Below are 24,736 nucleotides of genomic sequence, written 5' to 3'. Positions count from 1 at the left end.
CCAACTCGCATGCATGTTGGGCCCGTTCCTATGAACGGCGCCGAATTACTTCATGATCTTGATCTAGGCGATGCTGTCACTATACAAGCCGGTGCTAGCAGACCCCCTGGTACCATGGTCTCTCAGCACTTTCGTAGTTCAATACTTTCTTCTACTTTCCACGCAGGTTTTCACTCGACAAATTGACGCCAGCACCAGCTTGCGTTTCGGTATACAGAACAAACACTAAATTTGCGCCTGCCGGAGATTGCTAGGAAGGGCCCGCTAAGCTTTGGTAAGATAGTCTAGGATCAGCGCCATCGGCCCATAGCATTCTAGAAACGGTATCACTCGCCACGTCCGATGATATACCACGTCCGCAACACTTGTTTTCTAACATTCCCTTGACTCAGGCACCCAATCTTCTCCTTGCTGGGCTTTTGGTGATCACTTCGCCTCCAAAGCATCGGTTCAGGCCCTGTCACTCCACATCGATCCTGTCAGCCACGGGCAGCCTGCCGACAGCCAATCAGGCTCGTGCTAGCATCTGCGGCCAGCGGCGAGTGAAGCAGAAAGCTCGCGAGAACCCTCTGGCGGCCTTCCCGTTTCTACTAAGCTAGTCAATGAGCCCATCTCTGCGACCCTAGCTCTTACTATCTGCCGCACGTACGCTTGCCCATTGCGGTCCCTGCCGTTGCGCCGTCCCCAACCTCATAAGGCTTTGAGAGCTCGCTTCTGCCGTCTGAGTGGTCGTGTAATTCTGACCATCATCTTCGTTCCGCCTTAAGCGAGCTCCTTCTCCAGGTAGTACATCAACCGAAGCCGTTCATCTTCCCTCAAACGGTTTCTCCTACTGCCGGCATCTTTTTTTACATGCGATCACCTCACAGCCTCCCTTACCCACTGGCAAACCTTGATCGTCGTCTCTCCTACGAAGCGACTTACTTTCGGGTATCGTCCTTTCCGGCTTGCCACATCCCTTCAAGGATACGTTGATATAGAATTAGGTACGTTGTATTCTTCTATGTTCGGAAAATTTGGTTGAGTCGGGCCTTTACACATTCGTTTTTCTGGGACTCGTTGTATTAGTTGTAACATGGACTAACATGGCTTTCGTTTGGGTCCAACAGTGGGTGCCACTTCCTGTCGTTTACGAGCCACACATGGGCGACCTACCTCCTGGTCCACGGTCTCACACCATGGACAACACAACAGCCAGTCTCGCACGTGAAGGAAACAATTCGACTTCGTTTTCCACGTCTCTCAAATCTCCCGACAGCAACGATCCGTTCTACTCTCAACTTAGCAGTCTACCCCAAGGTCAATTGCGACCCGACCATCGCTCATCCACGCACGCGAACGGAACCTACCAGTCCCAAGAACACGGTACTTCACCACTTAATATGGGTGCAATGACAGGCGCATTGCCCAACTACGGCGCAAACGACAGCACTCCGATGAACCCGCAAGTACCACGCTCCCTGTCGGGCGCATCCACCTCAGCTGTGGCATACCAGCTTGGGCAGAACCTACAAATGCCTGGTAACATGCCCGCTCATGCCTCCTATGGACCTGGGTTCGCTACAGGTCTCCCCCAACAACACTTTATGTCTCAACAAGGCTCACAGTACAACGCCTATCCTTCCTACCCGACAAACCAGCCTCGTCTAGCAGGCGTGGCGCCAATGCAGTCGCCCTACCAAAACTATCAGCAGGCTTCGCAGTACATGTACTATCCGGCACCATACGGACAACAGGGGCAGTTCAATCCTGGGTTTGGTGCTCAGAGCCAAATGTACGAAAGGAAAGCCAGCTCGACGAACACGGGTATGCAAGGCCATGTTGCGGATTATTCGCATGGTGATGGTGGCTTCCCGGGTGTTCGAATGGCTACTGGAAACTACATGGGCGACTCAAGCTCAATCATGTCTCCATACGGCGTACAGTTCGCGCAGTCTTCAGGTAAGCAAAGCTCGCGACCTGCTATTGTGCAGGTCTTACGTCGCAAAATGGTGCGTACAGCTACTGATGACCTTATAGGCATGCCTCGCCCCGGGCCAGTGAGCTCCATACCTCGTGGACCGCCTCGCAAACCCAAACAATCTGGGCACGCACTTTGGGTTGGTAACCTCCCACCTGGGACTACGATAGTCGCTTTGAAGGATCACTTCTCCCGCGATGCTACCAAGGACATTGAAAGTCTGTTCTTGATTTCTAAGAGCAACTGTGCATTCGTCAACTACCGCACAGAAGCATCTTGCACGGCCGCAATGCACAGATTCCACGACTCACGCTTCAGCGGCGTACGTTTAGTCTGCCGCCTTCGACGCAGCTCTGCTCCGGCATCAGGGGTGCCCACGGCGCCTTCAGCCATGATAGGCCAGCAAAAGAATGCTTCTCGCGCCACGACACCGACATCGACACCGGACAATGTCACCGATGCTCCCACCGAAGACGCAGTTGACTCGCCATCGCACAAAAGTGTTGAAGATGTCAAATCATCAGCGGACACTGCCACAAAATACTTCATCGTGAAAAGCCTTACGCTACAAGACCTGGAGCTCAGTGTTCGGAACGGTATCTGGGCCACACAGTCTCACAACGAAGATGTCCTGAACAAGGCTTTCCAGGTGAGCGCACAATCCTCTCCACATTCAAGACCGTTGACTGACAGAATCTAGTCTGCTGAAAATGTTTACCTCATCTTCTCCGCGAACAAGTCGGGCGAGTACTTCGGCTACGCACGCATGGCATCGCAAATCCTTGAAGATGGGTCTCCCACCATAGGCTCGGCACCAAAGTCCGAAGCCATCGTAGACGCGACGGATGTGCCAAAGGCGATCGCTACTCCGGCAACGGAATGGGCGCCGCGAGGAAGGATCATTGACGATTCTGCGCGCGGCACAATTTTCTGGGAAGCAGAGCTACCCGAAACAGACGGCGAAGAAGAAGCACAAGACAATGACGACAAGACTGAGAGAGACGATGCGCCGCAACAAACTGAAGCCGACACCTCAGCCGTTCCGCAGAGCTGGGGCAAGCCTTTCAAAATCGAGTGGGTCTCTACGAACCGCCTACCATTTTACCGCACTCGTGGCCTCCGCAACCCATGGAATGCGAATCGCGAAGTCAAGATTGCGAGGGATGGCACAGAACTCGAACCCAGTGTTGGAGAGCGCCTGGTCCAGATGTTTCATCGAATGGGCCCGTCGGCTGCCGGTGCACCGGTAATGCCGCCCGGTGTAGCCACCGGCATGATGCCCCAGATGCGAACATTCTAGGCATGTGTCAGGCCTCAATCGGGCTCATTGCATAGCACTTGATGTACCAGACGCTCGTTTACCGTTGAACTCGGTTAGGACGACTTGGAGCTCGAGAGGTAACGATGCGCCTCTTTGTTACAATTGGAAGAGTTTTGTCGGGCCCTCCACTGCCGGGCAGTGGGCGCTAGATTGAGCTCTTCTGCATCCATTCGCTTCTGCTATCTTTTATCACCGAGGAACGAAAACTTGACGATGACATGATCTTCTAATAGGCAAGACGAGATCAAGAAACACGTAGGATACGAAGCTAGTGCTTGGATTCGTGTGGGTAATTGAGTATGCTCTCCTTCCCACATCGTTCTCTTGTCACCGTAGTTTCATTGGAGTTATCCATTTCTGTATTCTTATTACTCTCATTCGTAATGTAACATACTCTCCTGCATCATCTCGCTCGGACTTGTCCTGTGTTTTGCGCGCAAACCCCGGTTGTACTTGAACCGCAGCCCCTGCTCATGGTCTTTTCAATTTGTCGATATTTCGTACATGCAGAACTTGACTTTATCTTGATCGGCCCTTTCGGGGCTGGCAGGGTCGTCGCACGGAGGTTCTCGACCTCTTCGTTCTCGTTCTGGCCCTTACTTGCGTCTAGTGTCTCCGGGTAGGGATACCCACCTTGACGGGTTACCTGGCCGCAACCTATAAAACGGCTGCTGGGCAGACACAACGTGGAGGAGCACCATGATCAGCCCACTGCTCCGTCGGTAGTAGAAGGCCCTGGCCACAATCAATGCTCAGGTAGGAAAGTCGCCATCACGACTACAAGGTTCAAGGTCCGTACAAAACGACCGACGCTAGACATCTGCGACATGCCTCCAAGAATCGTCATGGTAAAACGTAAACTTTACGCTACCTCCACGTGTCCTTGCACATGCTCAAGTGAGCAGCATCCCAAGCTCCCTCGGTGGTTCCCTCAAATTTTGCAGAGCACCCAGGTACGTAGAACAAGGATCGCACCCAAAGCCAAGCCCAGCAACCCGCGCATCTCCGGACGAAATTCTGAAAAGCCTCATCCCCATCCATCGCTTCCGAGCTTGCCATAGTAGCCCCAACGCTTTCCGCACACCCACACACACACACACATGGACCAAACTCTGGCAACGCCGTTATACCCGAGCAACAGATGACAGCTAAACAAGCGGAAACGCAGAATGCAAAAGAACAGTGCGAAAAGGCACAAACCTTCCCACCCATATAGCCACATATGCATATCCTTCACTATAACCAGTCCAAGCAAAAAACCTGCAACCCATGCCCCTCGCGAGATTCTAGAACCCACCCCGTCTCGCACACGACACACAAGCCTCAAAGTTACACAGCAAGCATCGCAAATCTAGATCAACGATCCGCGATCCGCGTCATCCGCTGCCATGCCATTTCACAGTTTTGCCCATGAGCGTCTGTGCGTTACTTTTCGCTGCCCAAACGCCGGTGTGCCGGTTCTCTCTCACGATTTTTGAGTGGGGAGGAAAGAGGGAGAGAGAGGGTCCGCGGAAGGGTAAGCTCGGGCCTCGCGCTAGTACCCGTATTGCAGGCTGATGAGTAATGGCGGTATACTGGATCGCGATTGCTTTGGTGCTGTTGGGGTGAGATTTGATACACTCCGGCGTTTTGATCAACTTCCTTCTGTTTTTTTCGGTCGCTCCGCGCTCGGCGGTGTGTAGGATGTGCGATGTTTGGTACCTAGCCCTTGGTAGTAGTGGTGATGGCTACATACACCTGAAGAGGGAGGTGGGAAAGAACAAAAGGGGGAACAGGGGGTTCGTAACGTTGCTTCTTTCATTGTCGTTACTTGCTTCCTCGGTCTGTTTTTACCGAGACTGGGTTTAGTGGGACTCACATGTAGCTAGCTAGGTCTTGTTGCTATGAGGCTCATCAGAACTATATCTTGGGTAAATTGTGCAGAGCCTCGTCATCGGTTTTCTGCACTCGGCTTTCTTCGTTTCTGCTCGCTCGCGGCTGATGTACCCGATGTGCACGACTCGCTCACGGCGTTTCCCGCTTTACGTGTAGCTTTTCTAGTGGGGTTATTTTTTTCCATCTTGAAATGGCTTGTATTCTCTCCTAGTATTCATGAAGTCACTGATGGGAGCGCATTATAATCAGCTCCTCTAGTCCTTACGCCGGAGCCGTGCCATGAGTACCATCACGTGACCTTAGTTGGCTCGCGGAGTACCTAAACATGGACAAGTCATCATGATTCCGAACGGTCCATATGCAGTCAAATGATCGGAATGCAAGATCAGAAAAGGTGTTCGAAGTAGCGATTGCCCTCATTCGGTATGTGGACGCAAGCTGTCTGTCGCTAAAGGCACAAAGCTGCTACGTCTTGTAGAGGGCCAGGGGTTTACAACAAACAGGTACGAGGAAAGAATCATACACATAGGCATACCTAGGTCATGGATAGCTATAATCCGTCATGACGCAACAATCATGTTATGTAATCAGCACAGTCGGTCGCCCCTTCCGAGACTGCACATGTCGCTACCAAACGTCGTTACACAAGCCATCATTCCAGAACGCCTGCAGCTCTGTTCACTGGTTAGGTTGGAAGCAAAAATCTCCTTTTCCAATGTGACCCTCTCACACGACATTGAACTCCGTAGTGGCGTTGAGGAAGACTCTGATCACGGATCGAAGGAGCAAGGAAGGCCATTGGCAGCGTGGCAGCCGCAGCAGGTTACAGCACAGCCGGTTCGGTCGCTCAGGGTGAAGAGACCTCTTGCTGCCTTTCTACACAGACATTAAGCCGCTGAAGGGGTTCTCTATGAGTAAGAGCCCCGTTCATGATCGGATAGACCTCTTCAACACGCTCAGCTGCCGCCCGGCAAAGCTATAACCCCCCACCGGCCTCGCAAGTAGAGGTGTGCACTCCTGTGAGGACTTGATCTGACATGGAGTAGCTTCGACGAACCTGTCTTTTGTAGAAAGACACAAACAAGGCCATTTTCGTGTGAAGCGCATCCATGCGTCCTGCTTTCCTCCGCGGTGTACCACTCGAGACAGACTCGGTGCAGCAAAATTGAGCTGCCGTATCGCTCGCTCCGCAACGTGACACGAAAAGGGCGTAAGGGCGACACTCAAGATGCACCTGCCCTATTAAGGCGCTCAGTCTGAGTCAGTCAGCCGCGCAACCAGAGCATCCACTCTTCACATCACCTGTAATGACATCCTCCTTCTTCATCAATACCCATCAGCATGGTAATTATTCTGCAGGAGGTCTCCGACACCGACATCGCGCGAGGCTGCGAGATCGAGTCTCCAGCTTTCAAAGATAACCCTCTCGGCCCCATCCTCAACCCAGGCCCTTTCCCTCCGGGAGCATTACAACAAAGAATTCAGCAGATCATCGACATGAGGAAGAACGACTCTACTGTCCATTTGATCCAGGCTTTCGATGAAGAGACTGCTCAAATGGTAGCATGGGCGAAGTGGCACGTCTTCGAAACCGCCGAGGCCGCACTCGCTTCGTTCCAACCTCTGCTCCTTGGTCCTGGGATGAATGCGGAAGCCTGCAATATTTTCTTTGAAGGGATGGCAGAGCGGAGGAAAGCAATAATGGGAGAGAAGCCGTATCTCTGTATGTTTGCGCGCTAGTTGTGTCGCGACGTGAACTCACACCGTCTCCATACTAATAAATCTTAGACCTTCAATTGCTATATACACATCCAGATTTCCAGGGCAGGAGTGCAGGGAGTCTCCTCATAGATTGGGGAAAGCAGCGTGCTAAAGATCTTGGTCTTCCGATCTATCTGGCGTCCACTCCCGTTGGCCATCGCTTTTACCAGAAACACGGTTTCGAAGACATCGAAAACTTTCGACTGGATTTCACCAGCTTTGGCGGGCCTGTTCATGAACAGCCGCTGATGGTGTGGAAGTCACCAAGGTCGTGAGCAAGCTATTGCCAATAGCATCAGTCGCACCAAACGCGCCCTACTGACTTGGGAAATTTATCCCATTCTCAAGATTGCAGATTCATCTGTCAAGATGTCCTCGTGTTCCTCCTACTAGTTGCGCTTTCGAAATCGTATATGTACCGCGCATCAGCTTGTTTGTTGTGTCACCGTTGATACTCGGGTCGAAAGTCACGCATATTAGCCCATCCAACGTTCTTGATGTTGATTTCGATGATACCCTTTGGGCTACGATCTACCTTTGCATAGCCATGGCTATGCTACAAGCAACAGAATCAGCGAATAATATTCTAGCACCATTTCACTGCTCTCTCAAACCTTTAAGCAGTATTGTCGATGGTGCCAACGAAGGCCACATGTCGTAGGTATTGCGCGGACGGCATTCTTCCGACCACGCCACCTTGGCGAAGGACCATATTCTGCCGAGATTTAGATTAAGGGAGGCAATCTCGTTGACGCGCTCGCATATCCCATGTTGCTTCGCTGACCTCCCCTCTCAACACATAATTCTGTCCGAAACCCTCTAGCCAGACGCTGCGAGTTCGGGATGCATTCACCAGTCACTCCCAGCGAGGGAACCTTCGATCCAGGCCAGGCAGTATCGCAAGCCTACCACGACGCAGCTGATGCGAGCAGAAGCTCTGTTGATACATGGCCTTTGGAAATGATACCCAGAGACGACGATGTTAGCCTAAGGACAGAAGCTTTAGACCGTCTGAGATGGAACGTCCTCGCCCCGCTATCGACAGTGGAAGTCGTCGACCTCAACGAAGCAAGCGAGCTCAACGACGCAAACGAGCTATGCTGGAAACTCCTGTTAGCAGACCCCAAGCATCCTCTAGCCGAAGACCCAGTAACCTCACCACCAACTTCCCGCATCCATATCATGCTAGCCATGATCGATCACTGGGAATGCTTGGGCATGATCGATGAGAGCCCACCACCTTTACTCATTCATAACACAGACAGACGAGCTATCACGGTTGAGAAATTTGTCACAGAAGTTTCAACACATGCGAAAAGCTTGCGAGAGTTGATTGACGAGATTGAGAATGTGAGTTCGGCGGCGGAAAAGGAGAGCCGTTGTCTTTACTATGATTCAGCGGATGGATTGGAGAGCCTGGATAGTGGTGGCATGGAAGATGTCTTTCCTCTTCACTTCATGTCTAGCCGGTCAAATTCAGCGGAAGAGTTCAGGAGAGAATGGATGAAAAGAGAAAGGCTGTTCAAAGAACATATGTCTTGCAACCCTACAAACGGAATCCACATCGCGCCAGGGTCGATAGATTTCGCCGAGGCAAGTAGGAACTTCCGCCTCCTTCCTGAAGAGGTTCCTCGTGAGGAGGAGAGCCTCTTGCACACGAGTGCTCTAGACCGCCTACGATGGAACCTACTCGCCCCACCATCTACCGTTCTAATCATCGACTCCAATGAAGAGGGCGAGCCGAGCTGGCGGCCAATGCTGGTGGATCCAAAGCACCCTGTAGCTGATGAAGCTGCTACCGAAGTACCGCGTTCACGAATGTGTGTAGCATTTGACATGATCGAAGCTTGGGAGTGCTGGGAGAGGTACGATGACAATCCACCCCCACCGCCTCTGCTCATCGAGAATTCCGATGGGAAAGCCATCACTATCGAGCAGTTCATCGTCAAGGTCTCCCAATACGCTCAAAGCTTGCGGGAGACGATTTTCGAATGCGAGGGTCGCGCTCTGTCGGGGTCCGAGGGCGCGTGTCTTTGGTTCGATGCGGCATTCGGACCGAAACGAAAGGATGCCGAAGATTCAGATATCTTGTTCCTCGTCGGATTCACGTCCAATATCTGGTACTCAAGCAGCGAAATTGAAGCGGACCATGTTCAGAAGGAGAAGACATTTATCGAATCGCTTAAAGTAGAGCGGATTTAACGCTCCGTAATTAGCACAAATGGCTGCAAAGTAGCGAAACTGCCTTCCACAATTGTTGCTCTTCCGACGGATGGTGTGCAAGATTCAAGAGCCATTGTACCGCAGAGTGTCAGATTACGTCCCACACTCCATCCGGTAGACCAATATGACGAATAGTCACTATCGAAGCGGAATGATCCGAAGGGCGCTTATGATGTTTTGCTACTGGACTGGCAAGGTGGATGTGCTGAGAGAATTGGTCGGCCAGATTCAGATCGGCGTTTGGAAGACATTGGGGCCGGTGCGAAGACAGATCTTCAATCGTGAGACAGTCGGTATGCGTTATCAGAGTACTAGATATGCATTGGGAACGCTTTAGCAGTAAACAGCGTGGATAGATCAGGTCGAGCGTGACGTGGAAAAATAGTACGACACTCACCGCAAAGATGAACACACCGCAAAGATGTACTCACCGGAAACATGTCCAGGTAGCCTTCGCTTACAGTCCTTTTCCCATCGACGCGCGCGACCGAACAATCGTCGGAAGATAGCATCCGTTTGGTGGCGTCCAGTGAACAAGCGTAGAGCTTTGCTTCTTTTCAACGGAGAACAGAGTGCGCCTTGGAATTTGTTCCCATCTATGTTGAAGTCCCGAAATAGTGCATCTTGTTAGAGGAGTGTCATCTATCTGCCCAGACATCTTTCATTCACTAGTCACCCTCGTGTTTAACATCTCAATGTGGGAAGCTGCGGCCCCACGAGGTTTCCATTTCTGATCGACACCCAGAGATAGCCGAAAGTCGATTAGCCAGTCGTGGCAGGGGTAGAGGCTAATCCAGAAGAAGCACGTCTACATCCGATGACTCTGATAGACAATGCCATCTGTTGTGAATTTAATTGCGATGCTCGTCAATAGCTCACAAAAGTGTTCAAAGCTCGATAGCACGTCGTCACAGAGCTATACAAAGTTCATCTGGCAACCGTGAAAACATGCGCTTGTACTGGATGACTTTTGCTTCTTTCAGGCGGTCGGGGAGGCGCCAAGGCGGTGGGGATGCTGTCGGTGAGGCTGGTCGACGAGGCTGTCGTTTCGCTGAGTCCCTCCCGTGCCACTCGGGAAACTTCAAAGATTGCTTCTTTCGGGCGGTCGATGAGATTGACGCTGCTTAGGTAGGTACCTAGGTGCGTGGTGTGGGAAGGCGATTCCTCATCGAGCTTAGCGTAGAAGTCGAGTGGCATGCGGGAGGCGGCAACAACGGCTGCACCCCACCATGACACCTACCCCCACTACACCACCCCAGGGTAGATCCGTTACTTACAGCAGCGACTAACACAGACAGCTCCAGAATGCAGCAGATTGACCGCTCTCTGGTTGCGGATTATCACCATATCCGCTGTAGTTCTTTTCCCTGATGAGGCTAGAGGGGCCAGTGCACCCTTAGGAGAATCAGGTACCGAAACATCGAAGCACGGTTCGCTACAGTGTGTCGTACCTCACCCTACTACCCCAACGCTTCTGACACTATGCAAAAGACAAAGTGGTCTCGTGAAAGCTTGCGCTTGGCACTCAACATGCTCTCAGCAACTGTCGGTCTGGCATTCTTGCACGTTCCATTGGACGATCTCCTGTATCCTCACCGGACTGTATGAGGCCAGCGCGAAAAAGAAGCAAGAAAGAAGACCTCAGAGCAGAAGAGACACGATGTTCAGCACGTCGAAGATGTGTATATAAGACCTCACATCCTCGACTCCAAGTTTAATCATCAGCTCATCACAACAATCACTACAACCAGCATCTTCACTTCCACAACACCACTCACTCTTACAACTTCCAATCGTTCTTTCGATCCCAACAACAACTTCAACATGCAGTTCTTCATCACCATCCTCTCCCTGGCTGTCGCCGTCTCCGCTGTTCCCCAAGGCAACGGCAACGGAAACACCATCTGCAAGGGCGGAAACGAGAGGGCAGTCTGCTGCGCTTCCAAGGATGCGCTCGTCGGCGCCCTTGAGTGCGTCACTCTCCCCATCAGCGTCCAGCAGCCCGGCTGCGATGGCAGCATCCGCTGCTGCGACATCGGTGACCAAGAGGATGTAAGTCATCCCCTTTCACGCTCGCCTCCATCAACTTCTACTAATCTGCAACACCAACAGGGTATCGTCAACGTCAACGCCCTCAACTGCGCCAGCGTCGCATAAACAGATCGGTCACACATTTCGGGGCATGGAACAATTCCGCAGGAAACAGGGATGGGCGCTACAGGAGGACATGTCACACTGTTCGCAGGGGCTTTTCTGGATTTCTACTTCGCTCATTCTGGGTCTTCCGATGATTTCTTCTCTTTCTTTGGAGGACCGCTTTATGAAGTGGTTTCTCAACTCTTGGGCGTTCAATTTTAGACATGGGCTAGATGTTTTGGTGTTTAGTAGAAAATGCGATTCATGATCAAACCACAAATCTGTTCCACTGCTCAAGAGCTCGATGCCTCATTTGGAAGTGTACTGTCTGCTCTTTTACGCTAAAGATTGCAGTGCAGGATCCCTCGCTTATCATGCTTGGAATCCTACAGCCTCGGCTTCTCAGCCTTATTACTCTACCTGTTCGTCCGTACTAGAAATTGCAGTGCAGGCTGTATTCTCGGCACAACAGGATGTACCTCAGCCTTGCTCTCTGACCTGCTCTTTCGCGCTAGAGATTGCAGTACTAGTGCAAGATCCTGCATTTCACTACGATAGGTGCATTCGTGATGCGCAACGTCAGAATAGGCAATGCAAAAGACGGAACCTACGTCGTTGATACCAATATGTTTCCGCATACCCAGCCTTGCTCTCAGCATAGCCCCGCGGTATGAAGGACGTTCTTGTACCGTCGTGACGTCGGCACTTCGACAGCGTTGGCTCAATCTACTCTTCCAGAAAGAAAAGCCCGAGAAAGATACACCATGTGAACGGGAAAGGAACCTTTTGTCCCATGACATGAAGCTGTCGAGTCTGTTCCAGGGCTGCGACAGCACACATTCACTCCCGCGGTCCCCCAGACTCTGTCCGAATCTGGCAATATCCCCATGACCCATCGATTGCAGTGACATCCAAACATTACAATGCATCTTGTAAACCCCACGTGTTCTGGCGACTTTTGTACCAAGTCTCGAAGAAAACGTGACAGCAGTCCCGATTAGGTAAGTTTTGGCTTGGCGTGGATTTCAGCAAATAGCACCAATGACTTGGTGGACCCCCGTGAAGTTGCGACCCAGCGCCTGCTCTATGACACAGCCACCACACCTGAACAGACATAGTCCAGCGAACTATCTTGAATGAAATGGATCACATAAACCGTTTGCAACACCACAGCATGGACTATTGTTGATCACATGACTTTTATATTCTATGCATTGAATTCCCGGTATATCATCCCAAGACACAAATCCAAACGCCGATCATGCATTCATAACCTCCCATCCATGTTCCCTTTTCCCTTTCCCTTCCTTATTCCCATCAACATCTAATCAACATACTCAGATCGCACCTTCTTCGCCCTCCTCTTGTTGGCCTTGAAGTGCTTCTTGCTGTTCATCTTCATCTCAGTGGGGTCGACATCTGCCTCGAGTGCAGCGACCATCTTAGCTTTCCTTCCGCTGAGCTCCTTGCCTTGCTCACTATACTTGTAGTGGAAGGGTTGATTGACTCTGCCCATACCCTGTCCGGGACCGAAGAAGCGCTTGTCCATGCGTTGTGTCTTCTCACCTTGGACGGGTACGCCGGCGTCGAGCTCGTCGTCCATCAGCGACATGTCATCGTCTAGTGCACCGGCGAGGGATGTGTTGCCGGGGAGAGAGGCAAGAGGGTGGTGTCGGCGCTTGGCGGGAAGATGATCGACGTCGTAGAGTTCGCGGTTGAAGTGCTTGGGGTCTAGCGGTGGGTCGGTAGGTGGAGGGTGGCAGAAGAGAATCTTGCCCTTGACGTAGTCCTTGAGGATGTATCGTGCCGCTCGAGACTCGTCTGGCTGACCAAGACCCTGGGTGGAGAAGCCTCTGGCGATGGCATAAGCACGTAGGATTTCCTCGGATGTCAGAATACCAGTTCCGCCCTCTTCCATCGGTCGGGGATGGATCTTCATTCCATATAGCGCCTCGAGGAAGGGTTGCGGGATGCGACGTGCGACGAGACCTGCGGGACCAGTGTATTCGCGAAGTTGGTCGATCGGGAGCACACCAGCACACACGAGCTCGGCTTTGGTTGTGGCAAAGTTGGGGAACACTAGACCAGGACAATCGCAGAGCATGACCTTGTCACTGAGATGGATGGTCTGGAAGTGCTTGGTCTTTCCGGGTGTTGCAGAAACCGACACCTTCTTTGCACCAATCAACGCGTTGATCGTAGACGACTTTCCGACGTTGGGGTAACCGACAAGCCCAATTGACGTCTTTCGCGGCTCGCCGTTTGGTCCGGTATCAACATCAGGCGCATGTTGGAGGAACAGGGCTTCAAGGTCCTCTGTTGTTAGTATCCGCGTGCGCTCGTCGCCATCCGCATCTGCTTGGCTCGCGCCCGGTACGTCGACTGTCTCTTCGTCCACCCACTTTTCCTTCTCCTCCTGCTTGTCTTGCAGATCAATCTTCTTGGCTTCTTTTGCGAGCTTGTCGTCTTCTTCCTCGAAATCTTCGCCTTCATCGGTCACAAGCTCGTCAGAGTCGCCGGCGTCGTCCGACTCGTCGTCGCTTGCCTCCAACTCAGCACGAGCCTCGTTCATCTCTTTGGCGAGTTCAGCCGAGAAGAACTTGTAGTTGATGCCAGCTTCGGTGAAGTAGTCGGCCCACGCTTTCCGTTGCTCCAGCGTCATCATATCCGCCTTGTTGACCAGCAGCAAGTTGTTCTTCTTCGGGTCCACCTCTTTGACGTAGTCCTCCAAATCCTCTGATCGGAACATGAGCGGGTTACGGGCGTCCACAATCTGCACGACCAGATCTGACCGTTCAATAACACGCCACAATTGCCTCCAGACTTCGAGATTGCGCTCGAACGGTGTGAGGAGAAGGTCGTTGTTCTCTTGCAGCTCCGCCAAGCCTCTTCGCCACTGTAGCAACGATGCCCTCTCTTTCTCGTCCAACTCTTGTGGTGTAGTGTCTTTATCCCAGTGAGGTCGCCTCGGTACAGTCAGTCGGTTTCTGTTCTCCTTGTGCTTCTTCGTGACGTTGCGCTCCTCAAGCGGCGAGAGGAGGTATGGGTTCTTCTGATCCTTGTGGATAATCTTGACGTTGTTCATCTTCTCGGCGGTGAAGTCGGTACCGGCCAACTCTGCAGTGGAGAGGAAGTCGTCGAGGGCGCCTTGTTCGGTGACGGAGCGCATCTTCATGTACGACGCCTCCTTCTTCTCGTTGGTGATGTACTGGGGGATGTTAGTATGGGTTTGGTCGCGTGCTCTGCCGGATGCCACTCATTGCGCGATGTTCCTACGTGTGCGCAGACATCCAGAGCAAAGTTGCAGTATAGATAACACACCTTCTCGCCATTCTGACCGGTTCGCTCGATACCAGCGTTGAAGTTGCCCTTGCGCAGGTTGTCGCCCTTTCCCTTGCTGAACCTGTCGTTCATCAGGCTGTTACCCAGCCCGACGCTCTTTTTGGATTTCGCGAGCACCATATTTGCGGTTGGAAGTGGTGTATCGCGTGGTTTGTGGTGTTTTTGGCCCAAATAGAGGGGGTGGGTGGAAAGAGAAAGTTGCGACGGAAGTTGCCCCACCACGTCATTCACCGAGTGCCTCGCTAAATTCTTTTTCTGAGAAGACCCTTTTGTAAGCGCGCCTTCCCCAGACTTCCACGACAGCACACTCGCCACTGCCGTAGCAATCAACCTCAACTCTCATATAAGCCGCCAAGATGCCTCGCCGAAAGTTCATGTGAGTCGAGAATTGTGAAAACGCGTCTGAAGTACCCCGCTAACCCCGCGACAGCGATAAGAAGAACGCGACGAACTTCCGTCTCGTCCACCGCGCCCAAAATGACCCCCGAATCCACGACGAAGATGCCCCGCAGATGGTCTTTGCCGAGAGGGCCGCACCCAACCAACGCGAAACCGACGAGCCTGCAGGAAGTTCGCGTGCGTCGCAATACTCAGCCGCGACAGGACGCAGCAAGATCAAGTCGAGACGCGAACTAGAAAGCGAATATGGCGCCCAAGTACGGAAGAACGAGGGTGAAGCCGCCAATTACGGCATCTACTACGACGACACCGAGTACGACTACATGCAGCACATGCGCGACCTGGGCTCTGGCAGCGGCGATTCATACTTCATTGAGCCCAAGGCGGAGAAGAAGGGAAAGCAAAAGATGGACTTAGCAGACATGTTGCGCGATGCATCGCTGAACGACAGCAGAAGCCAGGCCGACCTCAGCGTGAGCAGCAACATCAGCAGTGCGAGCGAACTATTCGGAGAAGACATGGCGCCCTCAGAGTTCGTACGCAAGACAACCTACCAAGACCAGCAGAACATTCCCGATGCCCTCAAGGGCTTCCAACCAGACATGGATCCGCGCCTACGCGAAGTGCTCGAAGCGCTCGAAGACGAAGCCTACGTCGAGGACGACGAGGACATCTTCAACGAACTCGCCCAAGACGGCTTCGAAGTCGACCAACGAGAATGGGACAGCGCCGACCTCTTCGACGACGAGACCGACGATAGAGACCCTATGGACCGCTTCCTCTCAGAGGAAGACCCAGGTTGGGAAACCGACGACACAATCAAAGCCTCCTCTCCCAAGCTGCGCGCTCAGAAACCTTCCAACAACGACCCCACAGACCCATCCTCCCTTCCCGCTCCGGACGAAGCGCCCGCCCCCGCCGACGCAGCAGACATGGCGTACCTCGATGAATTCAAAAAGTTCAAACAAGACGTCAAAGCCGCTAAACCAACCCCTGGCAATCCTCGAAACGGCGCCGCTGCCGCTACAGACAACCAATCTTTCATAACAGGCGCATCGGCCCTAACAGCTGGTGGCCGCCACAAGAAGCGCAAAGGCGCCAAAACATCCACATCAGGCTACTCCATGTCCTCCTCCGCGCTGCACCGCACAGAAGGCCTCACACTGCTCGACCAGCGCTTCGACAAGATCGAAGAGGAATACGCTGATGACGATGGTTTCCCTGAAGACGACTACGGCTACGACGACTCTGCTTCCATGGTTAGTGGTATGTCGAAGATGAGCGGCATGAGCAAGATGAGTGGTATGAGTGGGTGGTCGAGTAGTGAGGCGCCGCCGCTACGGGGCGATTTCGATAGTATCATGGATGACTTTCTGGGGAGCCATCATACTGCTGGCAAGAGCGGACGCAGGGTCAAGAAGGGCAAGCAGCAGAGTGGCATGGAGCAATTAGATGAGGTGCGGAAGGGATTGGGTGCGCCGAAGGTCAAGCCGCAGGATAGGTTTAGTGTGTTGAAGGTCTAGGGAGGAGGGGCTTTCTTCTCACTTCGCGTTATGATATAGATGACTTTATGCATTTACTGGCGTTTGGGTGGATGGGTAAAAGGGATCCGGGTCATAGGCTGGGACATGTTATACCCTTATCACAAGTATACAGTGGAATGAAGAGATGAACGGAGAATACATTGCCAAAGTCTTAGCCTAGGTTCTTCAAGATGTAGACAGACAGTGAATACCGACCATCTATCTCTTGAAGGACCTAGACTAAGACTTTGACAATATACCCTTCAGCGTTCTCATTCATTCGTTGATCTCATATACATCGTGACACTTCTTGTTCGTTCCTTTTTCATACCATGCCACCCAAATCTCATGTGGAGTCATCCTCCCCCGCTTCGCTGCCACACACCTCGCCTTCTCATCTAAGCAGACCCTAAGCCTTAGGCTCAACACTACTCTGCGCAACACCCTTCTGAAGCGCCTTCTTGCTAACAAGCCTGAACCCACCAACCAGCATAAGCGCGGCCAGCGACCCCAAAACAACAGCCAGCGTAACAAAAGCACCGATAACACCACCAACAGCAGGCGAGATATCGCTGCTGCCATTGCCACTCTGCTGCGCAGTAGTAGCGCCGTTGTCCTTGACAAACGCAGCGCAAGAACCAGCAGTGTTGCCGCACTTCGTGCACCACTGCTCCGTAGTCGTAATGGCAAACTCATTCAGCTTATCCTGGAACGTGGTCCACGAGACAGCGTTCTCGCTTCCGCCGAAAAGAGGGAAGACGGTGGGTTCACTGGTGTTGCTGGCGGTGCCGTTGTGGAACAGGAAGCGGACTTGCAGGTCATCTCCGTTAGGGAAACCAGAGTCAACATTCGCGTTGGTGAAGAGCTCGAAGACCATGGAGCTGGCGTAGTCGACGACCCCGGCGAAGTCGTCGCTGACCTTTTGCAGGTCGGCGAGACCGAAGAAGGACATGAAGGTTGCGTAGGCGCCAAATTGGATGCCAAATTTCTTCGAGCCGGAGGTGGAGATAATGTTGTTCATATACTCGAGGATTTCTCCTGCGAGTTGCATGCCGGCGACTGCGCGCATGTTGTCGCTGGCGTTGTAGGCGAGGCCCCACTCGTGGGCGTCGGCGAGAGTGCGGAGTTGGGTGAGGGTGGAGTTTGTAAGGGCGTCAGAGTTGGGGATGCTGGAGTTGTGGATCTCGGCTACGTGGATGGTGTCGTAGACTGTTCATGTTAGTTTGGCTTGTACATGAGGATTGGGACGAGACATACCGACGTAGGCGTTCTTGAAAGATACCTGCTCATCGCTGACCACGCCGTTCATTGAGGGAACGATGGAGGAGTAGAAGTCCTTGGAGCTGGACGCCAGGTTCTTGTACGACTCACTGTCGAAGTAGGAATTCGAGCTTGTCTTTGCGTTCTGGCAGCTCGACGCGTCCTGTAGCCAGCCGTTGTCCTCGGAGCCCGAGCCAGTCTCAATGGTGTTGACTGGGATGAGCTGGTAACCATCCATTGGCGCTTGTACGCTCTGGCCATTGGCAAGAGTCTGGACTGTTTGGACAGGAGGGTAAAGTCCCTGGAGGAATCCCATGGCTGAGTTCTGGAGGACATTGTCGACAGGTGCTTGAACCTGGAGTTGGGACAGCTTGACTTCATCCTCGTTGATGCCGTGGATCTTGGAGTCACCAGACAGGTAACGTGAGCGGTAGTACTGGCCGGATGTGTAGACCTGTTCGTAACCAAGAGCAGTCAAGTTGGTAGGAGCAAGAGCCTTTGGTGTACGGTCGCCATGGCGGTGGAAGATGTAAGCTCCAAGAACGGTCTCAGCTGCCTCGGCACCAGCGAGCATGGAGAGAGCGGAAAGCGCGACGACGGACTTCATGATGGGCAATTGAACGCTTGTCAACGAAGGAAGCTGTTCAGGAAAGCGAGTGAAGCAATTGAACCCAGGGCAAGGCGGCGAATCTCACGAGCAGAGGTGGGATGGGGAAAGAGTAAAGGCGGACGTCAGGAAGGACTTATACCAGCTATCTCGCTGCATGCCCCGCTGAGTAAGTAAACCAAGCTCGGGATTAAGCTACAGCAGCTAGATAGCAGGAGCCGTCCGCCCAATCCGAAGAGTAAACAGCTCATGATGTAGCGGGGCGCTTGCCTGACAAGCATGGTTCTTTCCGAATCTCGCAGTTCGGGAGGGGCAGGTGTAAGTGGGGGTTAGAGCGACCCACTGCCCGCGACAAGCTTTTTCCGCGCACAAGGTATCTTTGGCCGAGAATGACAGTCGCGCTGAATAAGTAGTAGTCAGGATGACGATATCATTCATCTGTCGCGGCCATAGAGTATCTCGCAGACGCCGCCAATTGGCACATCCATCACGGCATCTGTTCCCGTGCTCCAGAAGCCTTTCCAGTCCACCTCATCTTGTGCGCTAAATTGATATGCCGAGAAAGAGCTTCGTCGGCTGGGAGGTGCACTGGCTCTAGTGCCTTTTTCCTTGTCCTTGTCGTGTAGCTTGTCTGTGACTAGCACCGGGTCGCGTACTATCTGCCCAGTCATGCGATCGACAACGGCTATCTGTGCGCATTCATCGACGAGGTTCTCGCAGCTGCTCAGCGGTAGTGTGAGGTAGCGCGTGTTGTAGCTTGCTAGGGCAACGTAGATGTAGATGACTAGCACCACGAGCCAGCACGGCACCGCGAGCGCCCACCACCGGTTCGGGTAGTAATGAATGCCCATCTGATGCAGCATCGGAGCTGGCACATAAGCCCATAGGATGTACATCAGGAACGCGGCGGAGCTCCCCAGGTACAGTGCAAAGCCGTAGTATTCGTATGTAGGCACTTTCGGCGAGGCCCGGGGTACCGTCGGCGCATGCCGTGCCGAGCTCGCGAGGTTCGTGGGTGTGCTGGTGCCTGTGGTATGCGAGCCTGCTCTAGTATATCCTTCAACATCCGACGAGTCTGGGGTTGTAGGTCTCGAGGTTGGGCGGCTGAAGGCGGGGCGAAGTAGCGAGGTCAATGATGGAGACGGCGGTAGCGGTGTCGGAGGCCTGTTGTAGAAGGGCGGGAACAGCGCTGTCGCAGTGTGTCGCGGGAGGTGACTATACGATTTAGAGGTCTGTAATGGTCGAGACGTAGGCGCTGGCTCCTCTTCGTCCTCTTCATCTTCGCTGACTACGTCCTCCACCATGAAAGGATCCTCGTCTTCATCTTGATTGTCCTCTACAGACGCCGCCTCGGAGAGAGCGCTATTCGATATTGGCGATAGAGGAGTTGCTCCTGGACGAGTCGCGGAGCGTGGAGGGGATGTTACCGTGCTGTCCTCGCGACTCTGCCCATCAAATGACGTCAAAGTAGGGAGATTAGGCGTAGATTTTGAGTAGAACCCCGAAGGAAGGGACTCCCCTCTACTATGGGGTGGCATGTCGTTGAAGTGTGGTTTGGCGCGAAGTGAACCTATTGCATTGATCGCGTGCTTGAGCCTCTCAATTACGCGTTCGCGCTAGCGGAAGTATTCCGCACCTGCCCAGGTTGGCAGCTATCAGCCCCGTGTAACAAAACCATCTCATCTCCAGTCCAACATCAACTACACAGATGGCCCCAAAAACCCCGGCGACTGCTTCTCCAAGGACTCTGCAGCTAATGAAACTAAGGAGACGCGACACTTGCTTCTCTCAACATACTCCGGTCGACTGATAAGACCCACGATCCGCAATCTGCACCTCCCTCTGGACGACAATCAATGCCATGAGCGCAGACTCCCTGCGAATCGGCCCATAATGGAGAGACTTCAAGCGATGCAACACCGATGGCGCTTCAATGTCTGTTCGGGCTGTCTTTGTCAGCATCGCTGCTGTCGCGGCTTCCTCGTCCAGTCACTTACATCGCTGCCTAGCGCGACGCCTTCTCCGACGCAACAGACATGTAGCCATCAGGACCAACATTGGTATGCATGTTGCAAGAAGAGCGAGAACAGAGATGGTGTTGTCTTTTGACCAGGTCATCATTAGATATACGCGTTACTGAGCGCATCAACGTCCTTGCCCGCCCATCATATATGCTGGAAAAGCAGATTTCTGCCACAGTCCTCATATTCAGATTTGACGAAAGCAGCTGGTGTTTGGGATTCCAGCCTTGCATCACGATCGAATCAGGCTAGACGTGGTAGAATCGCATTTAGTAGAGGCTGAGCAAGCCAAAATCTGAATCGAAGAGGCGCAGTTGCAGCAATCACAACGTATCAGCGACGGGTGTAAGCATCAAACCAGATTCTGCTATATACATTACATACATCGGTCAGTACTGGAGATGCCATTGGTTAGGCATGCATGCACGACGTGGCTGATTTCATATTTCGCAAACAGGGCTGGCAGGCGCCATTCACGTGATGCGGTCTCTCATAATGCAGGCAAGTGCCCCGCGTTCAGCCTGGTCATCAGAGAATCTGCTCCTCGCATCATTATCTTTCTTGGGGGATGTACCTCTTTTCCGAACGCAACAATGCCCGACAAATCCTACACGCAACGCATACCGAAGTGCGAGTGGAACTTGCACAAACCTACTATTCATCGCCTGTATGTCCTAGAAGACTTGCCTCTCACAGCTTCAGGCGGGGTCAAAGACATCATGTCCACTGAGTACCATTTCTCTGCAACGTAAGTGCACGACGAGGCGCTTCAACGTCACATAAGCCAACTATTGGGTATTGACTTCCGCGCAGAAAAGCACAATACGAGAATAGGGTGAAGAAATGGGGCTTCTCCAAATATGGGCCTTCATCCAATCGGCGGAACAGAGTGTCAATAGGCCAGGAAGGAAGGGCTGAAGGCCAGCAGACGAGACTCCATACCAGACATCATGATAATACTCTGATCGTTGGAGGTAAGAGCTTCGATACGCCTATGTTATTAGATTTTGCCGACTAAAACTCGTAGCCTACCCGATCCGACGGAACGTTGCGACCAATAGTCTCTCACCATACCGCTCTGCCCTACGGTGTGCTCCGCTCGATCCTGCATGGCCTACACATGCCTCGTCGGCTTCACTCGAAGAACTCCATGGTGTATCATCAGCCTCCGCGCCTAGTGACATATGTTTGACTACATCGTCTCGCCATACCGGAGTTGACTTGTTCTTCTCTCGTGGCCACATGTCGACTTCAGGCGCGAATCCCGGTACAGATGATGTGTTCGCCTCGGCATGGCTACCTTACACGAACTGGAACGCTACCCCCAGGCCTTCGGAAACCCCCCTTGCATCAAGTTTCGCAACACTGATCATGCCGGTTATCTTGCGCTTACCAAAGCTCGGATCACTCGGCACCATGATCTCGTTCGAAGACACCAGTGCCTTTGAGGCTATAGTCAGGAACATGTTACATGAAGGCTCCTTTCAACTTGTACGCCAACAAAGCATGGATCGTCAAGTCATGTACATGATCTTCCATCGACTAGTCAACGACGGTCATGCTGTTCAGGCGCTCGATAGCCCCGAGACTAAGCTCGACCATCTTTTCAAAACAGGGATAACTTATTGCCTCTCACTTGGAAACGAAGTTCTCATGGACATCATCAATGCCACTCCCTCTCCCTACAATCTGGCATTGATACAGAACATTTTCTCTGCAGCGCTGATTCTGGGGAATGGACCCGTCTTGGGTATGATCATGAGCATGGATAGAGAGAGATTTGTGGACCGCCCCGTCACCCTAGGATATGCTCAGTATTACCCATTGGAGTATACAAGTCTCAAAGGATACCTGCAAGCAACACAAGTCCTCCTCGATTCCGGCGCTGATCCCAATCAGCAGATGTTCGCTGATCACATGCTGATCATAGCGGGGAATTTACCAGCTGAACACCCAGGCCATGCAGTTGGACTTCAAATCCTGCGACTGTTGTTTGACCATGGTCTAGAGTTCGAATCATCAGAGTCTAGTTCCATCGCGCTACTCTTGTCGCGGTGCGACGAACAGTATTTACCACTATTAGCCACTCACTGCCTGGACATGAGCTTTCAAATCTTCTTTCAGAAGCGCGCTTTGCCGTGTATATTGTGGCGAAAAGACTTGGACAATTCCTTCTTCGAGTTACTAGAAGCTATCTTGGATCGGGCTTCATCAGCTAGCAGCGGTCACCGAGATCTTTGGAACGAGGTGTTATCTACTTCCCTGTATTGCGCAGTTCTACGCAGCTATGTTTCGGCCTCCGATCTTTTGCTTGCAAAGGGCGCGATGCCAGATGATGTTTGCTTGACCGGTGCTGTCAGAGGCAACGATCTGAAAATCCTTGTAGAGTTTCTGGATCGTGGTCTAGACCCCAACGCCGAAGTTATTGTACCCTACTGTGAGGACCCATCTAGACGCCCATTACAGCCCGAGACTTGTACTGCGTTAGGCGAAGCCATTACGAATCGATCCAAGGGAGCGTTCGAGATACTTCAAGCGCGGAGATATGTTTCTGAACTGGCCCATCAATCAGCTGGCTTTACTTACGCCTTCGTAGCAGCGTGTCAGGTTGGGGACAGCAGGCTTATGAATCTGCTGCTGCAATTGCAAAGTTTTCCTAGCAGGCTTAAGAACATAGAGAACGCTCTTGAAGCTGCCATGGGAGAGAATCAACATCACATTATCGAACAGCTCCTATCTCTGGGCATCAGGCCGTCGCTGAGGTGCCTATACAAAGCGATTCAAAGCAGGCGACTAGAACCTGTGAAGCTGTTGACGAGTTGTATGGATATATACGGCATCCTGAGAGAAAACAATGGGCTTTACAGTAGGTATGATCCCGTTCTGGATGCTCGAGACGAGGAGTACAACGACGCCATACTCTTTGAAGTGTTGAGCTGGGGTGATCAAATCGCAATTGACTGCGTACTTCGAAGTGGACACCCTGTCAATGTGTGCATGCGGCCAAAGTTCAATGAGTTTCACGATTGGAAACTAGACTTGCGACCACCTGGGCGTACTGATTATTGGAACATAATTCCCCTCAGCGCCGCTATCGTGAAGCGGAACTCAGCAGCAGTAAAAGCATTGATGACATACGGTGCACGACTTCTGCTACCACACCAGTTCAACTCACGACACACATCGCACCAAGCTACCCCCATTGAGTCACGGTGGTCATATGGCGATGGGTGGACTCTGACACCACTTTCTGCCGCCGTTTTCACAGATGATCTCCCTTTACTGGAAGAGTTCCTGCGCCTGGGAGTGGACCCCTTCGACAATAGCGCCCTTTTCGTATGCATCATGCGCGACTTCGAAGATGCCATTACGTTGATACTCTCCGCTTTCAGGGCACGATACCCAGACGGGGTACATTATTTCGGCTCAGACGCACTCTACCAGGTCATAAGACGCAAGAACATGCAACTTCTTAGGATTCTCGCCATGGATACCGATATCACAGGGCCCGTTGAAGAGGACTGGAGAACCACGCCTGACGGCCATTGGCCGTTTCGACGAAGTGTAAATTTCACGAGTCCACTTGCCGAAGCATTCCGTCTTTTCTCCGAAAGCGATGACACTGGCGAGGTTATTGACGTTCTTCTGCCTCTGGTCAAAGACCACAACACTGTTGTACATCAAGACGACAAATTTGGTAACATGACTAGTCTACTATACGCAATCTCTTTGGGCTCTTTGGAGATCGTTCAGAGGTTACAACAGGCAGGCGCCAACATATCCTCACCAGCCGAAGTGAGTATTACTCGAACACCACTGCAAGCGGCAGCACAGGCGGAAAGCAAGGAAATCGTAGAGTACCTCCTAGGCCAGGGAGTCAGTCCGAACGAGCCTCCAGCAGTCCGAACCGGAGCGACTGCACTTCAGCTAGCCGCGATCACAGGAAACATCAGTATCGCAACGGCCTTGCTCAAGGCAGGGGCCGAAATCAACGCACCACCAGCATTCTTCGACGGCAGAACGGCACTCGAAGGCGCCACGGAACATGGCCGTGTTGAGATGATGATCTTCCTCGTTGATCAAGGCGCTGATCTGCTTGCAAATGGCAACGCGCAATATCAACGTGCTATTGCGTTTGCAGAAGACAATTTGCAGCACGCTGCGAAGGCGGTCGCAGACGAGCTTTACACAAAAGCTCTCGCTAGCCAAGGACCGAGCTTCATTGACATGGGTGGGGAACAGTGGGCGGGATATGAAACCCCAAACTTTGGGAGTTTGTTCTGACGAGCCGAGAAAAGCTCACCAGGC

The 24,736-nt window shown here is 52.5% G+C and overlaps 8 protein-coding genes across 8 annotated transcripts; 5 read left to right on the top strand and 3 right to left on the bottom strand.

Annotated features, from left to right (window-relative positions):
• Positions 1–1,178: 1,178 nt before the first annotated feature.
• On the top strand, positions 1,179–3,260 carry J4E84_007700 (uncharacterized protein; the record flags this gene model as incomplete). Its single annotated transcript, XM_049390282.1, has 3 exons — positions 1,179–1,941; positions 2,020–2,609; positions 2,661–3,260. 3 exons carry the CDS (start codon positions 1,179–1,181, stop codon positions 3,258–3,260), a joined length of 1,953 nt encoding a protein of 650 aa, XP_049242135.1.
• A 3,237-nt stretch (positions 3,261–6,497) lies between these two features.
• J4E84_007699 (uncharacterized protein) lies at positions 6,498–9,119 on the top strand (the record flags this gene model as incomplete). Its single annotated transcript, XM_049390281.1, has 2 exons — positions 6,498–6,879; positions 7,804–9,119. 2 exons carry the CDS (start codon positions 6,498–6,500, stop codon positions 9,117–9,119), a joined length of 1,698 nt encoding a protein of 565 aa, XP_049242134.1.
• A 1,845-nt stretch (positions 9,120–10,964) lies between these two features.
• J4E84_007698 (uncharacterized protein) lies at positions 10,965–11,297 on the top strand (the record flags this gene model as incomplete). The annotated part of the gene is made up of 2 exons (XM_049390280.1): positions 10,965–11,192; positions 11,253–11,297. 2 exons carry the CDS (start codon positions 10,965–10,967, stop codon positions 11,295–11,297), a joined length of 273 nt encoding a protein of 90 aa, XP_049242133.1.
• A 1,303-nt stretch (positions 11,298–12,600) lies between these two features.
• On the bottom strand, positions 12,601–14,738 carry J4E84_007697 (uncharacterized protein; the record flags this gene model as incomplete). The annotated part of the gene is made up of 2 exons (XM_049390279.1): positions 12,601–14,484; positions 14,598–14,738. The coding sequence occupies 2 exons, from the start codon at positions 14,736–14,738 to the stop codon at positions 12,601–12,603; spliced, it is 2,025 nt and encodes a 674-aa protein (XP_049242132.1).
• Positions 14,739–14,974: 236 nt separating this feature from the next.
• Positions 14,975–16,540, top strand: J4E84_007696 (uncharacterized protein; the record flags this gene model as incomplete). The annotated part of the gene is made up of 2 exons (XM_049390278.1): positions 14,975–14,994; positions 15,049–16,540. The coding sequence occupies 2 exons, from the start codon at positions 14,975–14,977 to the stop codon at positions 16,538–16,540; spliced, it is 1,512 nt and encodes a 503-aa protein (XP_049242131.1).
• Positions 16,541–16,949: 409 nt separating this feature from the next.
• On the bottom strand, positions 16,950–18,407 carry J4E84_007695 (uncharacterized protein; the record flags this gene model as incomplete). Its single annotated transcript, XM_049390277.1, has 2 exons — positions 16,950–17,749; positions 17,798–18,407. 2 exons carry the CDS (start codon positions 18,405–18,407, stop codon positions 16,950–16,952), a joined length of 1,410 nt encoding a protein of 469 aa, XP_049242130.1.
• Positions 18,408–18,841: 434 nt separating this feature from the next.
• Positions 18,842–19,945, bottom strand: J4E84_007694 (uncharacterized protein; the record flags this gene model as incomplete). Its single annotated transcript, XM_049390276.1, has 1 exon — positions 18,842–19,945. The coding sequence occupies one exon, from the start codon at positions 19,943–19,945 to the stop codon at positions 18,842–18,844; it is 1,104 nt and encodes a 367-aa protein (XP_049242129.1).
• A 1,076-nt stretch (positions 19,946–21,021) lies between these two features.
• Positions 21,022–24,712, top strand: J4E84_007693 (uncharacterized protein; the record flags this gene model as incomplete). The annotated part of the gene is made up of 3 exons (XM_049390275.1): positions 21,022–21,176; positions 21,757–22,332; positions 22,714–24,712. 3 exons carry the CDS (start codon positions 21,022–21,024, stop codon positions 24,710–24,712), a joined length of 2,730 nt encoding a protein of 909 aa, XP_049242128.1.
• Between the last annotated feature and the right edge of the window lie 24 nt (positions 24,713–24,736).

This window comes from Alternaria hordeiaustralica, assembly GCF_023758085.1.
Source record: "Alternaria hordeiaustralica strain BMP 2776 chromosome Unknown scaffold_17, whole genome shotgun sequence".
Lineage (NCBI taxonomy): Eukaryota > Fungi > Ascomycota > Dothideomycetes > Pleosporales > Pleosporaceae > Alternaria > Alternaria hordeiaustralica.
Note: the sequence above shows the minus strand (reverse complement) of the source record. Positions and strands in the feature narration are given on the sequence as shown.